Source organism: Juglans regia, chromosome 7, assembly GCF_001411555.2.
Source record: "Juglans regia cultivar Chandler chromosome 7, Walnut 2.0, whole genome shotgun sequence".
Lineage (NCBI taxonomy): Eukaryota > Viridiplantae > Streptophyta > Magnoliopsida > Fagales > Juglandaceae > Juglans > Juglans regia.
In genome coordinates, this window is record NC_049907.1 from 2,102,490 (window position 1) to 2,123,889 (window position 21,400).

A 21,400-nucleotide genomic window follows, 5' to 3' on the forward strand; every position below is an offset into this window, starting at 1 on the left:
AAAATTATGTTACAAGATGTTTTAAAAAATACTCATCATTTAAAACATAATTATATAAAGTGTTGTAAAAAATATTATGTATAAATTATTTTCTTTTAAATAAAGGCCTCATTACAATGCTCTCAGAAAATATAGCTTTCGATCCCACCTTTCCAATGCATGTGTGCGCGCCTCACGCACGGCCAGCACTATCTTGTGCTAGCTCGATCCATCTCATGTGACGATCATGCTTTTCCGATTTTATAGGATTATGTTATTTGCTTTTTTTTATTTAAAGGAGGACATGGAAGTAGTAAAAATGAGAATCTCCAACAAAAGCTCCAAAATAGTTGCTTGTACGTACGTATGTAGTGCCTGCATCACTTGGTGTGGCAAAAAAATAATAGATCGATCGATCTGATCATGACATGTTTTGACCTTAAAAGAAATAAAAGGAACAAGAACTATTCTTTTTTCTTTCTTCTTCAAGTAAAACCTATTAAAGGTGGCCGGCTATAGTTGCCTAAACTTGCCTTTATAGCTAGCTATATGCAATTCCCGTTAATACATGAATCTAGTATTAATAAAGATCATCTCTCTATTTTAATTAAATTAAAGTGTTCATTTCAAAAAAGAGATATATACAGGGAGACCAAACTACATCATGAGAAGGTAAGTCTCTCACCCTTGAAAACTAATGTGCTACCTTAATAACCCAACATTTAAAAAACGACGTTTTCTATAATATTTTTTTGAGTAATTTTATTTGAAGGTGTTTACACCACACATCATCTATATGATATAATTTAGTTTGTAAGATTTAAATTTTAAATTAAATTTTGTCACATGGATGGTGTGTATATGATGTAAAGGTCTTCATATAGAATTATTCTTTTCTCGAAAGGGGTTATGACTTATGACAATTCTTCTTCTTTGGGTATAGTTGGGGCAATATGCGGGTTTCCGAGCACTTCGGAGGCTTTGGAGGAAGCTCTTCCCTCATGTTCCTAGAGCCAAAAGGTCTGCCTAATGCATATTCTACTGTCCAATTAGTTGAAATCCCTCAGCAAGCGGAACCGATCGTGTTTTCAGTTTTTTCTCTTTTAATTTTTAGTTCCTATCTAATTCCCAGCAATATAATATTTATCATAAAGACCCTTAAAAGTTCCTAAATCTTAAAAAACCCCTTTATGATTATCTGTTACAGCGAGAACAAAAAAGTCTCATTAAAGATTATTATTTTGATTATTATTATGAGTTTTTTTTTTTAATCTGAAAAACACTGACCATAGGTCCATAATTCTAATTATACAATGCAGATATGAGATGGCAGAAAAAAAGTTCCATTTTGGGCCGAATAGCTGAACTGAGCCCAAATGGCCAGCCTTGGGCTTGAACAGTCTATTATGAGGCCTCAGCCGAGGCCTAGTTTCTACTTAAAAAAGAGAGACCGACAAATTGACAATGTTCCGGTTTCGTGTTATAAGGTACACAGAGTGCGGAAGGATATTTAGAGACGGGAAGAATGGTAGGCGCCATGTCTCTGCGACCAAGGATTCTCTCTTCTTTTGTTGGAGACCGCTTCCTTCATTCAACGCCGCCTCTTCACCAACTCTTCCGCTACAACCCAGGTCCTTCACTTTCTTCCTCACTATTCTTTTTATTCAATCTTACTTGTGGTTCTTGGAAACTGAGCTGCGATATTTGTAACGATTCTAATTCTTCAAGGGAGCGTTTTTTGAACCCACGACCGGAAAAAGTGTCATTTGAGTTAGAACCCAGCAGCAATTGGTAACGGTATTCTGTATAAATGATCTAACTAGATAAAAAAATTTCAAGGAGTTTATTTTCAGGTGATATTTGTATGAAATGAATGGTTAGCTTGCTTAACAAAGGAGGATTGATTGGTATAATCTGCTGTGGACTTCATACGACTAATGTCATCTCAAGTTGAGTTTGGGTTATTCTTAATTTGCTGTTTTTGTAGGAAGCAAGCATGTGACATTGCAGTTATCCAGAACGCTTTCTGGCTTAACCAACCTTTTATTCAATAGAAGGTGTGTAATGTTGTATTTGAAATTATTATTATTTTGTTAAGACTCATACACAATCAAACAATGGTCTTCACATTTCTTCCCAGGGCTTCACTTTAAGTGGGACCAACACTGCGTAATGACCCTTAGAGTATGATTCTGCAATATGAGCCGTGCCATGTTGTTTTGTTAATTTGATAGCAGTAAAATATAGTTTTATGCACTAAAATCTATTAACATAAAGATGAAACCTTAAGTGGGGTTTGTATATAGCATGGAATTTAATGGTCTTGTTTTTTATTGGCAGAGAATTTGAAATCGCAAGTAGCACTTTACCCATGGTTACAAATATTCGTGAGCAATTGGAGTGATTTATTGAAAAAAAAAAAAAATTGTGATTGTATAATTCAAACAAATGTAAAAGAAAAAAAAAACTTATAGATACAATTAACTACGATTAAAACCGTAGCGGTGGGTATTCCTTTCCTAAATTCAATAAACAAATCCATCGAGACTGTGGTTAGCTAACTGATTTGGCTAGTGTAGACCTATATCACATATTGCTGAATTCATATATAAGAGTTTGTTTAGGTTTCAATTTGCATCGGTAAGGAAATTCCAAGTCACATCTACGCTTATACTTCAAAATGACTAGCCCAGGTTTCAATTGAGGCCCCTTGAAATCGTTATAAGCTGCAAGAACTTCTCCCTCCTAGATAATTTGGGATTCTTTTTACTACCCTTCTAGACTCAATCTGAGGTATAGTCCTCATCAGGCCATCTTATTATAGGAGGCACAACTTTAAGTCCTATACTTATGGTTGGGATTAGTTTCGATACCGTATGTAACAACCCAAGGAAAATTCTCATTCACCACCGACCCATACTTAATTTAGGCTACTACACTTGAACTACTTCAAAGTTGGAGTGACATGATTATTTCAAAGGACTGATGTTTATACAAAATTGTCTGATGAAGGCATTACTAAAGATGATATTATTGTGCATGCCATTTTAGGTTGATATTTCTTCCACACTTTTGATGTGTATGTTAGAAGAAGCTCTTGGTCTTTAGGGTGGGTTTTGTATCTCCTGCTTTGTTTAAACTCATGATCTGGTTATGGCCACTCTTTGGGCCTTTTTTCCAGAGGATTGAGGACTTGACATGATCAATCATGAAATTGCATATGTGCAAGCGACACATTTTTCAGAGATAGATATTTGACAGGCTTTCCGTTGAAATTAGCAGAAATCTAGATGAATTGTCAAATAACAAGCGTAAAAGTCTAAAGCCTGGGAAAGTGTCTCCTCGTCGACCTGTTCCAGGTCATATACTGAGGCCTCCTTACGTGAAATCTAAGCAGCCACCTGGAATTGCAAGTGGACCTGAAGTGCATGATGAGAAGGGGGTTGAATTCATGAGAGCTTCTGGAAGGCTTGCAGCACAGGTTCTTGAATATGCTGGGACTTTAGTCAAGGTGACATTGTGATACTTTTGGTCCGCCCATTCTCAAATAGATTTAATTTGTGATCTATCACCAAATTTTTTCCTCTCCCTGTAAAACATGATATTCAACCCCCCTCTCTCCCCCCTTCTTGCTAAGGGCTTTGTCCATAAGAGTTGGGTTTTGTAGCTTAGCATTGACTTTTGAAAAGTATTGTAATTTTTCTTATATATTACCATCAGTTTTCCTCACTTCACTGTTGCAAACAATTGATGGTTTCTAGCATTGGTTTGTGTTTGGTAGCTGACAAGGAAATTATATATAGATGCAATGTATATTGTAGTACATGATGTTGGAGATGAGCACCTTCACATATCAAAATTTATGTGTTGTGGCAGCCAGGCATAACGACAGATGAAATTGACCAAGCTGTTCACCAAATGATAATTGATAATGGGGCTTATCCCTCACCTCTTGGCTATGGTGGGTTTCCAAAGAGTGTATGCACGTCAGTGAATGAATGCATTTGCCATGGAATACCAGATTCCCGTGCTCTCGAGGTCCTTTCATTTTAAGTTCTAAAGTTACTTAACCCAGTATGTTTAATTGTTTAAATATGAATTTAGATCAAATTACTGATACACATTTTATTTGCAGGATGGTGATATTATCAATATTGATGTTACGGTTTATCTAAACGTAAGCAGGTTTTGTTTTGGGCATGCATGATTTGAATGAAATGAAAGGGTATCATATAGATTTAGACTTTGGAGATGAGATATTCACGTACCTTGTTTTGACCTTATTGATGTATTCCTTTAGTATTTCCAAAGTTTTTTAGGATGATTTCATTGATGCTCATGCTGCTGGGTTGTAGACCTTGGGTACTGTTTCAAGCATTTTCATATTCACTTTTTGTTGTAAACAAGTGGTGAGATTAACCCACTTCCGTTGTTTCTTAATTTGGTGGTGATCATTCTGTCTTGTGCTCAATCAACTCTTTTTTGTTTTGTTCTTCCCCCAATCCCTCCGCTCCTCGTTTTCCACTCAAGTTTTTTCGTTTGATAACAACATCAGAAGATTTTTCTGTAAATCTCATACCATCAGCATATTGCATTTACATATCTTTTAATGCATACAGCATATTCTATGATTTACTTTTTTTGATCTCAAGTATTACTTGTGGCGTAACTGTGTTTTGCAGGGGTATCATGGGGATACATCAGCAACATTTTTCTGTGGAGACGTTGATGAAGAGGCCAGACAGCTAGTCCAGGTAGCTATCTTTGACTTCAATCTAGGGACAGCTCCTTGCGTTCGATTTAAGATTCATGATAGTTGGAAATTAAGTCTATAAAAATTATATACTTATAAAAAAAAAAAGTCTATAAAAATTATGTCTTCATGAACAAGGTGGTTTGTTGTTTTGAAATCAATGTCTTTCTTGGTTCAGTAAATGGGTACAAACTCCTTCCTAACTCCACCAGAATCATTACTTATTGGATGGGATTTTTATTAGTTAATGGGATAAATTCACTATCTTGGGTGCAAACAATTTCTAGGGGCCATCGGACTGTGGGAACTTCCCCTTGAATTACCCGAGATGCACTTGTGTCAAACTCCTTGACCAGGGCTTGTGCAGACCCGAGATTGGTCGGGACTTTGTTCTTGGACACCCTGTGCCAATAATAATAATAATAAAAAAAGGATAAATTCACTAATGTGAGGTACCAAAGCATTCATAAAAGAGTTACTCAACAACAAAATGATAATAGAGCCATTCAACAAGGACACTCCTGATTTCTCCATCTTTCTTCTACTAAACCTAAAAGCAAAGAATAGAGGTTGAAGGGAAGACAAATTTACCACATTTTGTGTTTGTGACTTTAAATGGTAACTAATGAGAGAGCAATGTGTACTGATATTATTTATTTATTTATAAGTAAATAATTGTATTAATAATAATAGACATAGCCCAAGTACACAAGATGATATACAAGAGATAACCTATCTAGGAAGAAACAAAAGATACAAGAAAGTCATGAACATCAAGTCCATTAAAATCTACAACTATGGCCCATAGAAATAGAGTTCTAATAAAAAGAGATCTAAGTTCCTCTATTGTGCGCTCCTTATCTTCGAACGTCCGATTATTTCGTTTTTGCCTAGGGGTTAAAGTTGGTCGGTTCGGACCGGAGAAACCGACCGGACTGGACTGGACCGACCTGGGACCAAGACCAGTCGGTCTCGATCCCTGAAATAGAGGACCGAGACTTTTCGGTCCAGTCCCGGTCCAAGGTGGGAGGTCTAGGGGTTTCCCACCCTGAACCGAACGGACCGAATTTAAAAATATATATATTTTATATAATAATTGTACAGTTAATTATGTAATTTTCATCAAACCTATCACCATTAAAAATATAAAATTTTAAATATGTTATTAACAAATTAATATAATATCAATTAACTAATTATATAGTAATTATATAAGTTAAGAATGTAATTTTCATATAATTTATTATCATTGACCATATAAAGTAATTTTTATTGAGTCAGTTACATAATCCACATTAATAATTCACTTAATTTTAATTTAGTATTTTAAATAAAATTTTTATTAATTTATTTTTAAAAAAAGAAGCAAAAAATAAAAAAATAATTGGGCCAAACCAAACGAACCGACCAAACTGGACCGATAGCTACCTGTCCCGTCCAGAGGGGTGATGGACCGATTTACACCCTACTCTTGCCACAAACAAACACCACAAAATACAGATAGGAACCATCTTTCACACGACTTTGATTTGTGGGATACCGCCTAGATTTGTCCAGCTGGCCAAAATCGCTGCCACTGAGGTTGGCATGACCCAAGCTAAGTCTAATATGCGAAAGACTCCAATCCCATAACGCTCTAGTGAGCTCACAATGTAGTAATAGGTGATCCACAATCTCGCCAGTTTTCTTACACATATAGCACCAATCTACTATAATCACCTTGGGTTTCCGCAAGTTATCCATCGTCAAAATCTCACCCAGAGAAGTTGTCTATATAGAAAAAGACGCTTTAGGAGGTGCCTTGTTTCGCCAAATCCTTCTCTATGGAAACTGAATGTCCTGTGATTGTGTGAGGGACTTATAGATAGAGCGAATCGAGAATGTACCCTTGCATGCGGTTACCCACCACAGTATGTGTTGAGTGCTCGATGTGGACATGGAATACAAAAGACTAAAACATTCCTCAAAGCTGCCTATTTACCAATCTTGGGCCACCCTATTAAAGTTGATATTTCATTGAACTTGATCCCCAAATATCACCATAAGGTCAGCCACTGAAGCTTCTTTCTCACTTGCAACACGGAACACTGAAGGGAATTATTCCTTTAAAGCATTATTCCCACACCAAAGGTCGCTCCAGAATTTTATTCTAGAGCCATCTCCCAGCACGAGTCTAGTATGACGAGTAAAACCTCCCCACCCTCGTCTAATGTGCTTCTAAACTCCCATCTCATAGGCTCCACTTACCTCTCTAGTGCACCAACCCCCCACACACTCCCATATATGCAATCAATCATCGACTTCCATAATACTTTCAGTTTCATATTATACCGCTACAACCATTTCCCAAGTAAGGTCTGGTTGAAAGTCCTTAGATTTTTTATGCCCAAACCACCAGATGAGATTGGGGAGCATACATTCTCCCATCTGACTAGATGAAATTTGAATTCATCCTCCATGCCACTCCATAGGAAATTGAGTTAAAGTTTCTCAATACAGGTCACCACACTTGCTAGAATAGGGAATAGGGAATACGTTGGTAAATTAGACAAAGTACTCTTGATTAAGGTGATCCTACCAGCTTACAGTAAGTACAATCTCTTCCAACCATCCAATCTACAGTCTATCTTCTCGATCACTATATCCTATATTGATTTGGCCCTCGAGGCAACCCCCAACGGGAGACCATGATAATTCATAGGAAGGGAGGAGATCTTACATCCAAGAGTGTTAGCCAGAAGTTAGATGTTACGAACATTGCCAACTGGCACCATCTCTGATTTATCAAAGTTCACTTTCAAATCTAATGCCACTCCAAAACAAAGAAGTGCCCTTAGTGCCCGAACCTGGTTTCGATCTGCCTCATAAAATGTTAGTGTATCATCTGCAAACAATAAATGAGAAATGTTAAGAGAACCCCTGTTGGAAACACCAACTGAGAATCCACTCACGAAGTCATTAATGACCAAGGCCGAGATCATTTTACTAAGTGACTCCATAACCAAAACGAAAAGGAGTGGGGACAACAGATCTCCTTGTCTTAGATCTTGGGAGCTGTTGAAGAAACCAATTGGGCTACCATTCACTAAAACTAAAAATTTCACCGTTGAAATGCACCATCTGATCCACGAAACCCATCTCTCCCCAAAACCACACCTCCCAAGAAGGTACAATAGAAAGTCCCAATTAATATGATCATATGTTTTCTCCATATTCAACTTGCATAGGATACTTGTATCTAGGGATGTAAACTCAAACCGGTCCAGACCGGACCGGTTTTACCGGTTTTGAACTGGTCCGGTCCGGAACCGGTTTTTAAAATGTAAAAACCGGCTGGTTCCGGTTCCGGTTCCGGGATTTTTTGGACCGAACCGGACCGATTGATTAAAAAAAATAAAAAATAATATTTTTATATATAAGTTTTATATAAAATATTTTTTATATATATTAAATATTAATATATATAAGTTTTATATATAATGTATGGGTAGTGATAGGCTTACTACCTACTACTACCAATCTACTACTTGTAGTGTTTTTATTTTTTTATCATTTTATTTTAAATATTTTTTTAACATCCTTAATCATTAAGAAAAAATTAAAAAAATATATAAATTTACTAATTATCACTTCCTTAACTATTAAGTAAAATAAAAAATTATAAAAAAAATCAAATATAAAAAAAGTAGTAAATAAGTAGTAAAAGGGTAGTAACTCTATCATTTTCCATAATGTATAATTATAAATTTTTATGTGAAATTTTTATATATAATATATATAATTATATATATTCATATATGAAATAATTTCTTAATATAATTTATAAATTATTACATAAAATGTTAATACTAAATCACTAAAAGTTTATAACTAATACTAATATATAACTTATAACCATATCAAAAGTCTAATATTAATACTATTATATAGTCTAATATATTAATAAAAGTATAAAACAGTTTTTTTTAAATCAGTTTTTTTTTTTTTTTTTATAAACAAATTTTTAATGACAAATTGTGAAACTTACATTTTAAAAAAATCGGACCGGACCGGACCGGAAGTACCGGTTTAGGAGGGTAACCAGTGCGTAATCGGTTTTGAAAAATACAAAACCGGTACATACCGGTTCGATCCTAGATTTTATCCAAAACCGGACCGAACCGGACCGGTTACACCCCTACTTGTATCGACAAATTTTAATCTACTATCCATGCATTCATTGGTGATGAGAACCGAATCCAGAATTTGCATGCTCCTTACAAATGCATTTTGAGTTTTGTAATTTTTCCCAATACCTCCCCTAGATGGTTTGCAAGCACCTTGGAGATTATCTTATATACCATGTTCACAAGACTAATAAGCGGAAGTCCTTAACCTCTAATGCCCTGGCCTTCTTAGGAATCAATGCAAATAAATGTGACATTGAGGTTTTTCTCAAATTTTCCAACCGACAGTTCTTGGAACACCTTCATTAGACTCTCCTTCACCACCTCCTAACATGATTGGAAGAATCCCATAAAAAAACCATCCGGACCTGGTGCTTTTTCTCTTACCATTTTCCTCACCACTCCATGAACCTCTGACTCATCGAAAGGCCTCTCCAACCAAGAGATAGTATGCAACTCAATTGACTCAAAAACTAGTCCATCCGGCTTTGGTCACCACCCCTCTTGCTCGGTAGGCAACTGTTCATAAAAATCAGCCACATGTTCTTGAATAGAAAGAACATCCGTACAAGCCACATCATCTATATTTAGCATCTCAATGTTATTGGTTCGCCTATGAGAGCTAGTCACTCTATGGAAGAACTTCGTACTTCAATTCCCTTCTTTCAATCACTTCGCCAAGATATTTCTTCCAATAAGATAACCCTCTCTAATTTTGATACCAACTCTGCCTTCCAAGATAATTCTTCAGAGGATAGAACCCGACCCTCTTGTAACCTTTCTAACTCCTAAAGCTCCTCCACCATAGATTTCTTCCATTCGCCTATGTCGCCGAAGGAGAGAGAGTCCCAAAGCTTTAAATAATTTTTTAGAGATTTCAGTTTACCTGCAAAGATAAAGCTAGGGGTACTATGAATCTAGTATGAGGACAACCATTGTCTGACCCTATCCACAAACCTTCAGTTTTCAGCCACATATTTTTGAACTTAAAAGTAACGCCGCCCTTCTTGGATATCGCCACAATCCAACAATATTGGAAAATGATACGAACAAAGACGAGACAGTCTTTAGACACACATCTGGGTAGTGAGTTTCCCATTCCGACGAGAGTAAAAATCTGCCCAATCTAGACCAATTCTAACTGTTGGACCACGTGAATGTTCCCCCATTGAGAGGAATAATCAAACTCAAGTCAAAAATACACTGAGAATTCTACTATTGCTGGTCGTAGCCTGCTTTCTCTTGAGCGTTCACTTGGAAACCTTATAACATAAAAATCCCCACGTATGCACCATGGCAAGTCCCACTAGCTATGGAGTCCAGCTAATTCTTCCCATAAAAATCTTCTGTTATTATCCACATTCGGCTCATAAATACCAGCAAAAGCCCACAAGAAGTTATCTTCCACACTCTTAAATGAACATGTCACTGTGAACTCCCCTATGAATTCCTTCATTCTCTCTACCACCCTTCTATCCCACATCATTAAAACACCTCCTGAGGCCGCATCCGATGCTAGATAAGCCCAATCAACATATGGACAGCTCTATATACTTCGGACAATTCTTCTTGTAATGGATTTCAGCTTAGTTTCCTGCAAACATACTATGTCCACTTTCAACTCACGAAGCAAATTTTTTATATGAAGACGCTTATTGGCCTCGTTGAGCCCTCGAACATTTCAAGAAACAATTTTGGGCTTGATAAAAAAGAAGTTAGCCCTTTCCCTTTGGATCTTTCTCTACTAGAGCTACCCTCATAGTTAAGCGACCACATTAATCTCTTTAGCTCCCTTTGTTTTTTGGATCTAGATTTTTTAAGCTGTTTATGACTCACTTCAATGGCAGTGAGCAAAGCCATAAATTGTTCATCAAATCCCTCACATTCCATCCCCACGCAACATTGAATTTCCTTCGCCTTGTGTAGAACCCAATCAGAAACATTAGACTGGGTTAGTAACTAGCAGTTAAGTGGTCTAGGCTCCCCATCTTTAGTAGGCCACTGCAAGCCCATTGGCGTCCCCATTTCCTCCTCCATGAAATTATTCTCATACACCTATTTAGAGAGTCCCTGCGATGGAACAAGCATCTATGAAGCTTCCCCAACTCCCGCATCGCTACTAGGGAGGGAAAACTCGTCGGAGTAAGCATATCGCCCCTCCACTACCAGCTGTGGAAGCCTCCACCAGAAGAGAAACTTCATCCTTGCTGTTTGTTGGCGTTTTCTGGCTAAGAAACGACTAAAATCCAACGTTTTTTAGTATGAAGACATTCTGATCTATTTTGAAGCTTGTTGTTGACGTCTCCTCCACCATCATCGTCCCCCTCTGGGTATCCGTCAAGTGTTGCTCGGTCTTTCTTGACGAGATCAGAGCCTTTTCTGGTGCGGATGCAAAACCCCTTCTACAGGAGGCCATCACACCTCCTTCTCGAGCTCTCCATACAGGCTAAGCCCTCTTTTCCTTTCTACCATCTAGCCCAATGGGCTGAGGCCTGACGAAGTGGCCCACTTGCTTTAGGCTCCGCAAGTTACTAAAGTTTTCCTCATGGGCTACCTTGCTACTAGATCCAGCAACGAACGAGCCCAAGCCCCTTTGACTTTTCTTAATCTGCCCTTTTCTAATACGTCCAGAATCATCCATGCCCAAGCCTGTATTGAGGCCTCTTTTCGCCGAGTCCATTCCCGTGCCTCTTCCTTCCTCTTCACACCATAATAAAAAGTCCACTCTGTCCTGAAGCAAGCAGAGTTGCTCCTTCAAGTCCAGTAGCGTACTGTGTACACTTCCCTTTGCCAAGCCAATAGCAGGCCTGCCACCGCCACCCTTCCATTGCGCAGAGCCTGTCCCTATTGTATAAGGAGCTCTGCCATACCTCTGCCCATTGCCCCGACTAGTAGAGGCTCCTCTCAGAGCTTCCCTGATGCCGCTACCTCCACCCTTGTCATTGGGTTGCCTCGACATTGTTGTTGCCTCCAGAATACTGTTTTAAATACCGTACCGTAACGGCTGGTATGGCCGAAATATGCCATACCGGTCACTGGTCCGGTATAGGTATTACACATATTTCATATCGGCCCAAATACCGGCCGTACCGGCCTATATTTCGGCCTGTACCAGCCTATATTTCAGCCCGTATCGGCCGATATTTTGGCCTTTATTTTTATTTTTATTTTTTTCAAACTACGAGCTCATTTTTTGACCCCCAATTCAGACTAGACTATTTATAATTTATATATATGTATTTATATATAAACTATTATTTTGGAATATAATTTATATATATAAGTTATTCATATATCGACTATCCTGAAACGGTATCGGTATCGAAATATTTCATTCTAGTGCCTTGACCTATATGGCGTCTGTCAAGATAAGTCGAAATATTGTGTGAAAATAGCCAAAAGTCTTCGGCCTTGTGGTTTCTCTCCAATATATAAACTGTACAAAGGATTCTATACATGGAAATAACGTTGTATATGCTAATTCTATCCCTATACAATCTGTCAATTATTAAGCTAATGATTCTGAAGAGTAAATCAAGGAAACAATATATGGAAACAAATATGGACAGCAAAGCTGTCCATTGACAGCCCCCCTTAAATTGATGCGGGTTGATCAACCAACATCAATTTGCTACTTAGGAAGCAATGTCGATGACGAGTAAGAGCCTTGGTAAAGATCTCTACAATTTGTAGCTCAGTGGAAATGTGCGGAAGAGTGATAACACGAGCTTCAAAGGCTTCACGGATAGAGTGACAATCTACTTCAACATGCTTGGTGCGCTCATGATAGATAGGATTAGCCGTGATCTGAATAGCACTTGTATTATCGGCGTGTAAAGGTGTAGGATCAATCTCAGAGAAGTCTAACTCAGCAAGCAAACCTCGAAGCCAAATAATCTCGGAACAAGCAAGAGACATCGCTTGGTATTCAGATTCTGTAGAGGACTTAGAAACTCTGTCTTGCTTTTTACTCTTCCAAGAGATCAACGCATCACCTAAGAACACACACCAACCAGTGATGGAGCGACGTGTATCAGCACAACCAGCCCAATCAGCATCGCTATAAGCAGCAAGACGAGGAGAATTGCCTGCAGGAAAGAATAACCCACGGGCAGAAGTGCCCTGAACATAGCGTATAATCCTACGAACAGCAGCCAAATGAAGATGACGGGGAGTTTGAAGAAACTGGCTGACTTGCTGTACAGCAAAGGAAATATCTGGTCTAGTGATAGTGAGATAGACAAGGCTACCCACCAACTTCCGATATAAACTGGGATCGGTAAGTAAGTCACCCTCCTCTTTGCGAAGCTTGACATTTAATTCCATGGGAGTATCGACAGAGGGAGCTTCCTGTAGACCAGCTGTAGCCACCAAATCAGTAGCATACTTATGCTGATTGAGGGAAATACCAGAGGAACTACGATGTACCTCAAGACCAAGAAAATATGTGAGAGACCCAAGATCTTTCATATGAAAAGATTCTGAGAGATGAGTCTTGAGCTGGACAAGTAAAGCAGAGTCGGAACCAGTAATCACAATATCATCAACATAAACCAAAAGGACAACAATACCCATGTCTGATTTTCGAAGAAACAATGAAGTGTCATACTTGCTCTGCTTGAAGGAAAATTGTAATAAAGTGGTTCGAAACTTATCAAACCAGGCCCTTGGAGCTTGTTTGAGACCATAAAGAGAGCGACGAAGTTTACATACATTGGAGGTCGGAGAGGGAAACAATCCCGGGGGCGGCTTCATATAAATACACTCTTTAAGGTCCCCATGAAGAAAAGCATTCTTGACATCCATCTGATGTAGTGGCCAATCATGGGAAGCAGCAAGAGCTAGGATTGTACGAACAGTAGTCATCTTAGCCACAGGAGCAAAGGTCTCTTCATAATTGACACCATATTCTTGATTATTCCCAAGGGCAACAAGCCGAGCTTTATAACGATCCAAACTTCCATCAAAGCGAACCTTGACTGAGTAAACCCATTTGCAACCCAGAGGAACTATAGTGGAAGGACAAGGTTCAATGTCCCAAGTATGATTGGCCTCTAGAGCGGCAATCTCTTCCTGCATAGCTTGTCGTCAACAGTCATGCTTGACAGCATGTGAGTAGCATGTGGGAATATCAAAATTGGACAATGCAGCAGTAAGAGCGGAAATAGAATTGCCAGAAGAGAACCCATACCTATCTGGGGGTATAGACACTAGAGGAGAGCGACGTACCAAAGGCTCTGGAGGCGTTGCAACTAACTGATTCTGATGCATGTTAGGATCAGATAGCGGGTGAGCCACCGGAAGAGACTGTGGGCGGGAGCGTCTCGTATACACCATACCTGGTTTAAAGCGAGAACTGACTTGATGAAGATCTGAGAGTTGCTGCTCAAAAGAGGGGAGGACCACAGTGGAAGAAGAGGGCATAGAAGGCACAGGAAAGAAATGTTGATTTTCAAAGAAAATAACATTCCTAGAAATGCGTGTGCGATGTAAAGTAGGATCATAGCAAACAAATCCCTTTTGACACATTATATCCCAAGAATGCACATCTAACAGATTGAGCAGATAATTTATGTCGCTCATGAGGAGATAAATGAACAAAACAAACACAACCAAAGATACAGAGATTATCGTAACTAGGTTGCTTAGCAAACAAACGAAAATAGGGAGATTCCATGTGTAAGACTTGGGAAAGTAAACGATTAATCAAGTGAGTAGCAGTTTTCAGAGCCTCGACCCAAAACATGGAGGGAACAGATTATTCTAACAAGAGAGTACGTACCACATCAAGAAGATGGCGATTTTTGCGTTCAGCTACTCCATTTTGTTGGGGAGTAGCGGGACAAGAACGTTGATGGATAATACCTTTAGAAGCCAAGAATACCTGAAACTCAGTAGACAAATATTCACCACCAGAATCTGTGCGTAACGTCTTAATAGTCGCAGAAAATTAATTATCGACATACGCTAAAAACTCAGTGAAAGTACGAAAAACCTCAGATTTAGAGCGAAGAAAATAAACCCAAGTGAATCTGCTATGATCATCAATAAAAGTCACATAGTATTTAAATTTTTTATGTGAACTAACTGGGGAAGGTCCCCAAACATCACTATGAATAAGATCAAAGCAATGAGACGCTCTACTAGCATGCAAAGGAAAAGGAAGTGTTTTGCTTTTACCAAGTTTACAAGAATCACACTCAAAAGATAAAGAAGAAGAACGTTCTTTATTACCAAGAAAACCAGAGTGCAATACATGAGATAAGATCTGAGTATTGGGATGGCCTAAACGACGATGCCATACCATACTCAAATCAGGAACATTATTACAAGCAAAAGATTTAATAGAGGATACTGAAGAAAATGTGGGAATAGGTAAAAATAGTGGAAACAAGCGCCCCACTTTAGGTCCCTTCGCGATCGGCTCCCCTGTGACCTGGTCCTGCACAACACAACCATCACCAGAAAAATTAATAGCACAATTGTTATCAACTAATTGACCAACAGAAATAAGATTCGTGGAAAGCTGAGGAGCAAGAAACACATCAGTAAATGTGGAAGAAGCATCTCCAACAGCATCTATAGGCAAAGAACTACCATTGGCAGTCTGAATGGCAGATTGACCAGCATAGGGCCGAACATGACACAGGGTTGTGGAAGTATTCGTCATGTGATTAGAAGCGCCCGAGTCTACGTAACAGAGTTTAGTATTATTTTTACCTTGAAATCTCATCGCAGATAATGCCGAAATGAGCATTTGTTGCACCATTTCTGGTGTGCAGTAATTTGCTGCAGGAGGTGCAAAATCAAAGGAAGCACCTGAGGAGGAGCCATGTGCTACAGGAGTTGCTGCAGGAGGAACAATAACAGAAGTCTGGAATGCTTGAGCTTGACGATTCTGTGGACGGATGCGACATTCTTTGATAATATGACCATTTTTCTTGCAATAAGAACAATATTTCTTGGGACAGTTGGCAGCAATATGCTCATATTCCTTGCAATAGAAACATTGTAAATTTTTAGAAGTCATAGGTGATCCTCGTCCTTGGGCAGCATAAGCCACAGTTGCCATCCCAGAATTACCATGAGATTGCTCCAGAATAGCTTGAGTACTAAGACGTTGTTCTTCACGAAATAACTCACCAAAACAAATATCAAGAGAAGGAACAGGTGATCTATTCAGCAGAGAGGAGCGAATAGATTCATATTCCGGGCGTAGTTTCATAAGAAACTGATCACGCCGGCTAGTCTCATGAAGAGTCTGAATAGTCGAAAGAGCGGCAACAGGAACATCCGCTGTAACCAAATCAGTATATTCATGCCAAAGAGTTAGAAATGCTGAGTAGTAGTCTTGGATGGAAAGACTACCATGTTGAAACATGGCAATCACATGTTCTAACTGAAAGCGACGAGCATCATTAGCTTGATGATAAACCTTCTTCAAGTAATTCCACATGGATTGAGCGGAACGATGAGCCCGTAAGTTGGTAACAATATGTGGTTCCACCGAACCAAGAAGCCAAGACATAATCCGAGCATCAAGCACAGCCCATGAAGGAGAAGTCTTGAGATCATGGGATGTGTCGGGATTAGATGTTTGGGCGATATCTGTGCCATCAATATGACCCCAAAGATCTTTTCCCTTGAGGAAAAGCTCAAACTGAAATGCCCAAGTAGAATAATTGGTGCCCGTAAACTTGACACATACAGGTGCAGAGTCCATCGCAAATAAATGAAGCCAAGACAAAGCAAAAACAGAAACAGCAAGGGAAATCAACCGAGACCAAAAAAATATAGACCGAAAGTTTCTATAGTCTCCAGGAAACAAAATCAAGACAGAAACCGAAAGCCAAAGAACATAAAAAACTGACCAAGCCGCGAGAGAAAAAAAATCCCACGTGAGAAGCTGCACCCAGACGAAGTCGAGAACCCAAACGGGAATAACCAGAACAAGCCATAGCCACCCAGACGAAGCCGAAAGTCACAACAACGAGAATCCCAGAGCCAAAAATTGCCAGAGAGTTGCGATGGCAACTACGAAGACACAGAGACGCCGGAAACACTACCAGAGTGTTGCGCCGACAAGCAACTGACCACAGAAATGGCCGAAAGGCATAGAGAAGACTGCGTCGACAGCCACCCAACAACAGAGAGTGCCGAAGCCACCAGACCCGAAACGGGATTGCCGAAAAAATTGACGACGACAAGAAACTAGGAGACGGCTCTTGATACCATGTCAAGATAAGTCGAAATATTGTGTGAAAATAGCCAAAAGTCTTCGGCCTTGTGGTTTCTCTCCAATATATAAACTGTACAAAGGATTCTATACATGGAAAGGATTCTATACATGGAAATAACGTTGTATATGCTAATTCTATCCCTATACAATCTGTCAATTATTAAGCTAATGATTCTGAAGAGTAAATCAAGGAAACAATATATGGAAACAAAAATGGACAGCAAAGCTGTCCATTGACAGCGTCTAGTACGGTATTCAAAACATTGCTCCAAAACCTCCCTATAGAGTGGTTTTGCAGCTGAAGCACCACGCCTAAAGGTGCTCTTCCTCTTCTGCGGTTTAGCCCTTTTCCTTTGTTTACGAACTCCCACAGTGCCTCTAACCGCGAATATTAACCGTTGTGCCTGCTTCCACCACCGTATTCCACTATTGCCATATACTAACCGCGAATATTAGAGTACCGCTGTGCTATGAAGCTGTAATTCCCTTCCCTTAACGTGGTATAGAAGTCCTTTTTTACACCCCCTACAAACAGTCCTCCAGTGCTTTAGCCAGCCACTGCACCGTGGACAATCCCATTGTCACCTTATTTATCACCTTCCAGGTTCTCTCAGTAATGAGCAAGGAATTTCCCTCCCTTGCAAATGAAAAAGCCTTCGATTCTATCAGTAAGTGTTTAGGAATCCCCATGCTAATCACACCTACAACTCTAAACTCAACTGCAATCTCACTGCCACAGACCACAGACCATCATCAGAGAAAAAAAAAAATTGGTTTGTACGGAGAGAAAATTTTGGTTTAGCCCATCAAATCCCCCAATGTCTAGAATATTTATTTTGTAAATCTAAGATCCTTCAAGTCTTCACATTGGAAAACTACAATTGGACATCAAAAAGGGAAAGGAGGTCCAGCAAAACGGTACAGGGGTGGAAAACTGTTAATGTGTACTGATTTGCAACAAGTACGGTCAAATTGGATGGTCATCATCTCTCTATGCTAAATGTAAATTACGAATGATCTGTTGACTTGTTGAATTACTTTTGGCCATTAATTAGAAGTTTCAATTCCTTTTATTTGTTACCTTTTGTGCACTCTTTTTGTTTATGGTATTATTTTACATTCTTAGGAAAAGTTTCTTGAATGATATTGGTCCTAAAGAAGATTGTTTAACAACTAGAGATGCTTTCTTCCTTATGTTACTTATATTTATACCTAGTATTGGTTGGGATTTATGCTTCAGGTGACTAAAGAATGTCTATATAAAGCAATATTGATATGTGCACCAGGAGTTGATTTCAAGAAAATTGGAAAGACAATTCAGTAAGTCCTCGACTATATTTTTATTTCTTAATCTTTTGGTTCTGATTTCTCCTCTTTTTTCTGCAGTCTCTGTGGCTATGTCGTTGAATTAGTTTTTAGGAATTAGAGAATTGCATGTTTGTTGTCTGCCATTTCTTTTTGCCGCATCCGATTCCCTATGCTTAACTTATCTTTTGCCCCCTTATCAAATAATTTTAGTTAGGAAATTTGTCAAAAGAAAATGATGATCAACTCTTATGATTTAATGAGTCAATATACTGTTACTTTCTGTGATCTTTTATCTTAGATACTTGTAATTATTGAAGATTGTGTTAGCATTTTTAGTTTACTATACGTGAATGTTGATTCTCTTTTTCACACTAACTTATTGTAAACATGTGTGTTCATGCGCACGTCTTTCTCCCCTTAAGTGACCATGCAGATAAATATCATTATGGCGTTGTTCGACAGTTTGTTGGCCATGGGGTTGGGCGTGCATTTCATGCTGATCCAGTTATTCTACACTTCAGTAATTTTCCTAAGCTTTTATATTGTGTCTTTCTATATTATTCATTTTTGTCTTAGCCTTTGCTTTCAATGCCAATATTGATTTTGGTTTGTGTGATCTTGTTTAGATCAGATTTTATATTTTAGTTCTGCTTATTTCTTCCAAGTCATGCAAATTGTTGGCTAACATCAATGGTACATCAACTTTGATAAGACCATCCCGAACATAGAAAGACATGCCATTTGACCAAAATGCAACTTGCCATACTGTTCTATGATCTAAATTTATGTACTCATTGAATGGTCCCTTATTCGGAAATTGAAAGCAATAAAGTGATATGAAGTTCAGTAATTGTGGTCATTGCATTTTGAATTTCTTTCAGTATTTTTTGATAAGTTCTTCCAGTATTGTTATAATGAGTTCTCATTTACAAGATTGCCTCTATCTCCCTGTGCCATGTGTACATTTTCCACGGCAGCTCCAACATACTCTGTTGTAATAGTACTTAATTCTTTTCAGGGAACAATGATGCTGGACGCATGATGTTGAATCAAACCTTCACAATTGGTACTTAATTTTCCCTTATTAAGTTATTTTAGTTATCTTTAGTTGCCCATGGATTCTCATGCTCATGAATTATGATATGTGGTTTCTCTGCAATTTTCTTAAAAGAAGTTATTCAAATCTGTACATTTAGAAAACAAAGTAGGTCTGATAGAGATCATTATTGATGGAATGACAGAAGTCTGTATGTATTGACTCAAATTGCTACCTTGTACTTTTTTGGAAAAAACAAAAGATGGCTTTGTTGACATAATTTGGCAGTTCAACTTTTTGTAATAAACTATTAACACTGACCATAAAGATTGCATTAAATCCAATCGTTGAATGATCTTTGGATGTTTCTTGAACTCCTTGGACGTAATACTTGTAATCAATGATAAACCTGATGATTTTGACTTTGAAGGAGTCTCTTTAGATTAGTGGCTGGTCATGGCTTCACATGATTTCCTTGGATTTTTGGAGTTACTCAGAAAGTGATTCCTAAAGTCGAGGAATCCATACTTACTCTAAAGAAAATGAAAATGTGTTGTTGAAAAGAATTGTGACTTCATACGAGCACGCCTGATATTCTTCTGTTAGAATCTCTTACTGTGGCCAGTGATTTCATAGTGTGTCCATGCCCAGTGAGTAGCACAGTCTAGTTATAACAAGAAGTGCATGCTTTCAAGATTGCTTCTATTCAAACTTACGAGTAGGCTTATAGTAGGGAATAGTCTAACCCTGGGAACGGGGGGCCTCGGCGTGTCCTTCCAATTTGAAAGGATACAAAGAGGTAATTAGACTCTGGAATAATGCCTGATGAATTTGCACTTGCTGGTGTGCACTCAACAACCATACCACAGATCTTGGTTACTAGCAAATACATTCACTGCTTATATGGTTTCAGCTCTCATTGTCTATGTTCCTCTATACAGACTCTTTTGATAATTATTCTTGTTGTGGTTACAAAATAAACGATTTAAATGTGTCAGATTCAGATTATGGATGATCGTGTGCATGTTTTGGTAAATTATGCAGAACCAATGCTTACAATAGGTAGCAGTAATCCTTTGATGTGGGATGATGACTGGACAGTCGTTACAGAAGATGGGAGCTTGTCAGCACAATTTGAACACACGATTCTAATAACCCAAGATGGAGCTGAGATATTGACACAGTGTTAAAATTATTGTTTGTAACTTTCCTTTCTTCAAAATTTTTATTCATTTAAACAACTCTAGATTTATGTTGTCCATCTTCTGGTTTCATCTGCTACATTTCTTCCAGCCTCTCTTATTATTATGGGCATACAGACAAGAATTTGGTTCAATTTCTTGTTGCATATCATCAATATTTGGTCTTCAGAAGAAAATATGTATTCTTTCTCAGTTTTCTTTCTTCTCTTTCAGTTGTGAATTATTGGTTTTCTCAGAAAATTAATGGAAAAAATATATATCTCAAGCAAAAAACATGGACTCAGCATAGGCTTTAGAATCATGTTAATAAATAATTATTAAGGCAATTGTATTGCAATTGCGACTTCAGATAGACATTCTTCATTACGAAAATTCTTTAGGCATTATGAAAATTTCCCGTCACTCACTAAATTGGTTTCTTTTTATTTAGGCTTTGTTTAAATACAATAAGTGTTTCATATTATTATTATAACTTTCTCAAATTTTCACACAAAATATAATAAACAATTCAACTTTTTCAAATTTTAAAATAATAATAATATTAAAAATAATATTATAACAACATTTTATTCAACTTTCAATTTTCATTTCAACTCAAAAGATGAATAATAATTCCGAATAATACTATTTTAAAATTAATATTTTCTACTATTATTTATCTCAAATGTTTTTTTACTTAAAAAAATAATATGTAATACTAGATGTGGTTCTAAAATT

General features: G+C 38.0%; 1 protein-coding gene across 1 annotated transcript; it reads left to right on the forward strand.

Annotated features, from left to right (window-relative positions):
• Positions 1 to 1,464: 1,464 nt before the first annotated feature.
• LOC108982936 (methionine aminopeptidase 1D, chloroplastic/mitochondrial) lies at positions 1,465 to 20,884 on the forward strand. Its single transcript, XM_018954419.2, has 10 exons — positions 1,465 to 1,610; positions 1,967 to 2,036; positions 3,262 to 3,490; positions 3,856 to 4,017; positions 4,115 to 4,156; positions 4,662 to 4,733; positions 18,378 to 18,457; positions 18,868 to 18,965; positions 19,464 to 19,511; positions 20,526 to 20,884. The coding sequence occupies exons 1-10, from the start codon at positions 1,505 to 1,507 to the stop codon at positions 20,669 to 20,671; spliced, it is 1,053 nt and encodes a 350-aa protein (XP_018809964.2). The 5' UTR covers positions 1,465 to 1,504; the 3' UTR covers positions 20,672 to 20,884.
• The last annotated feature ends 516 nt before the right edge of the window (positions 20,885 to 21,400 follow it).

Bases quoted from the DNA above. Each gene is read 5' to 3' on its own strand.
- LOC108982936 (XM_018954419.2), top strand. From the start codon at position 1,505: ATGGTAGGCGCCATGTCTCTGCGACCAAGGATTCTCTCTTCTTTTGTT. The intron at 1,611-1,966 runs GTCCTTCACTTT...CTGTTTTTGTAG, and splicing joins ACTCTTCCGCTACAACCCAG to GAAGCAAGCATGTGACATTG. The intron at 18,458-18,867 runs GTAAGTCCTCGA...TCTCCCCTTAAG, and splicing joins AAAATTGGAAAGACAATTCA to TGACCATGCAGATAAATATC.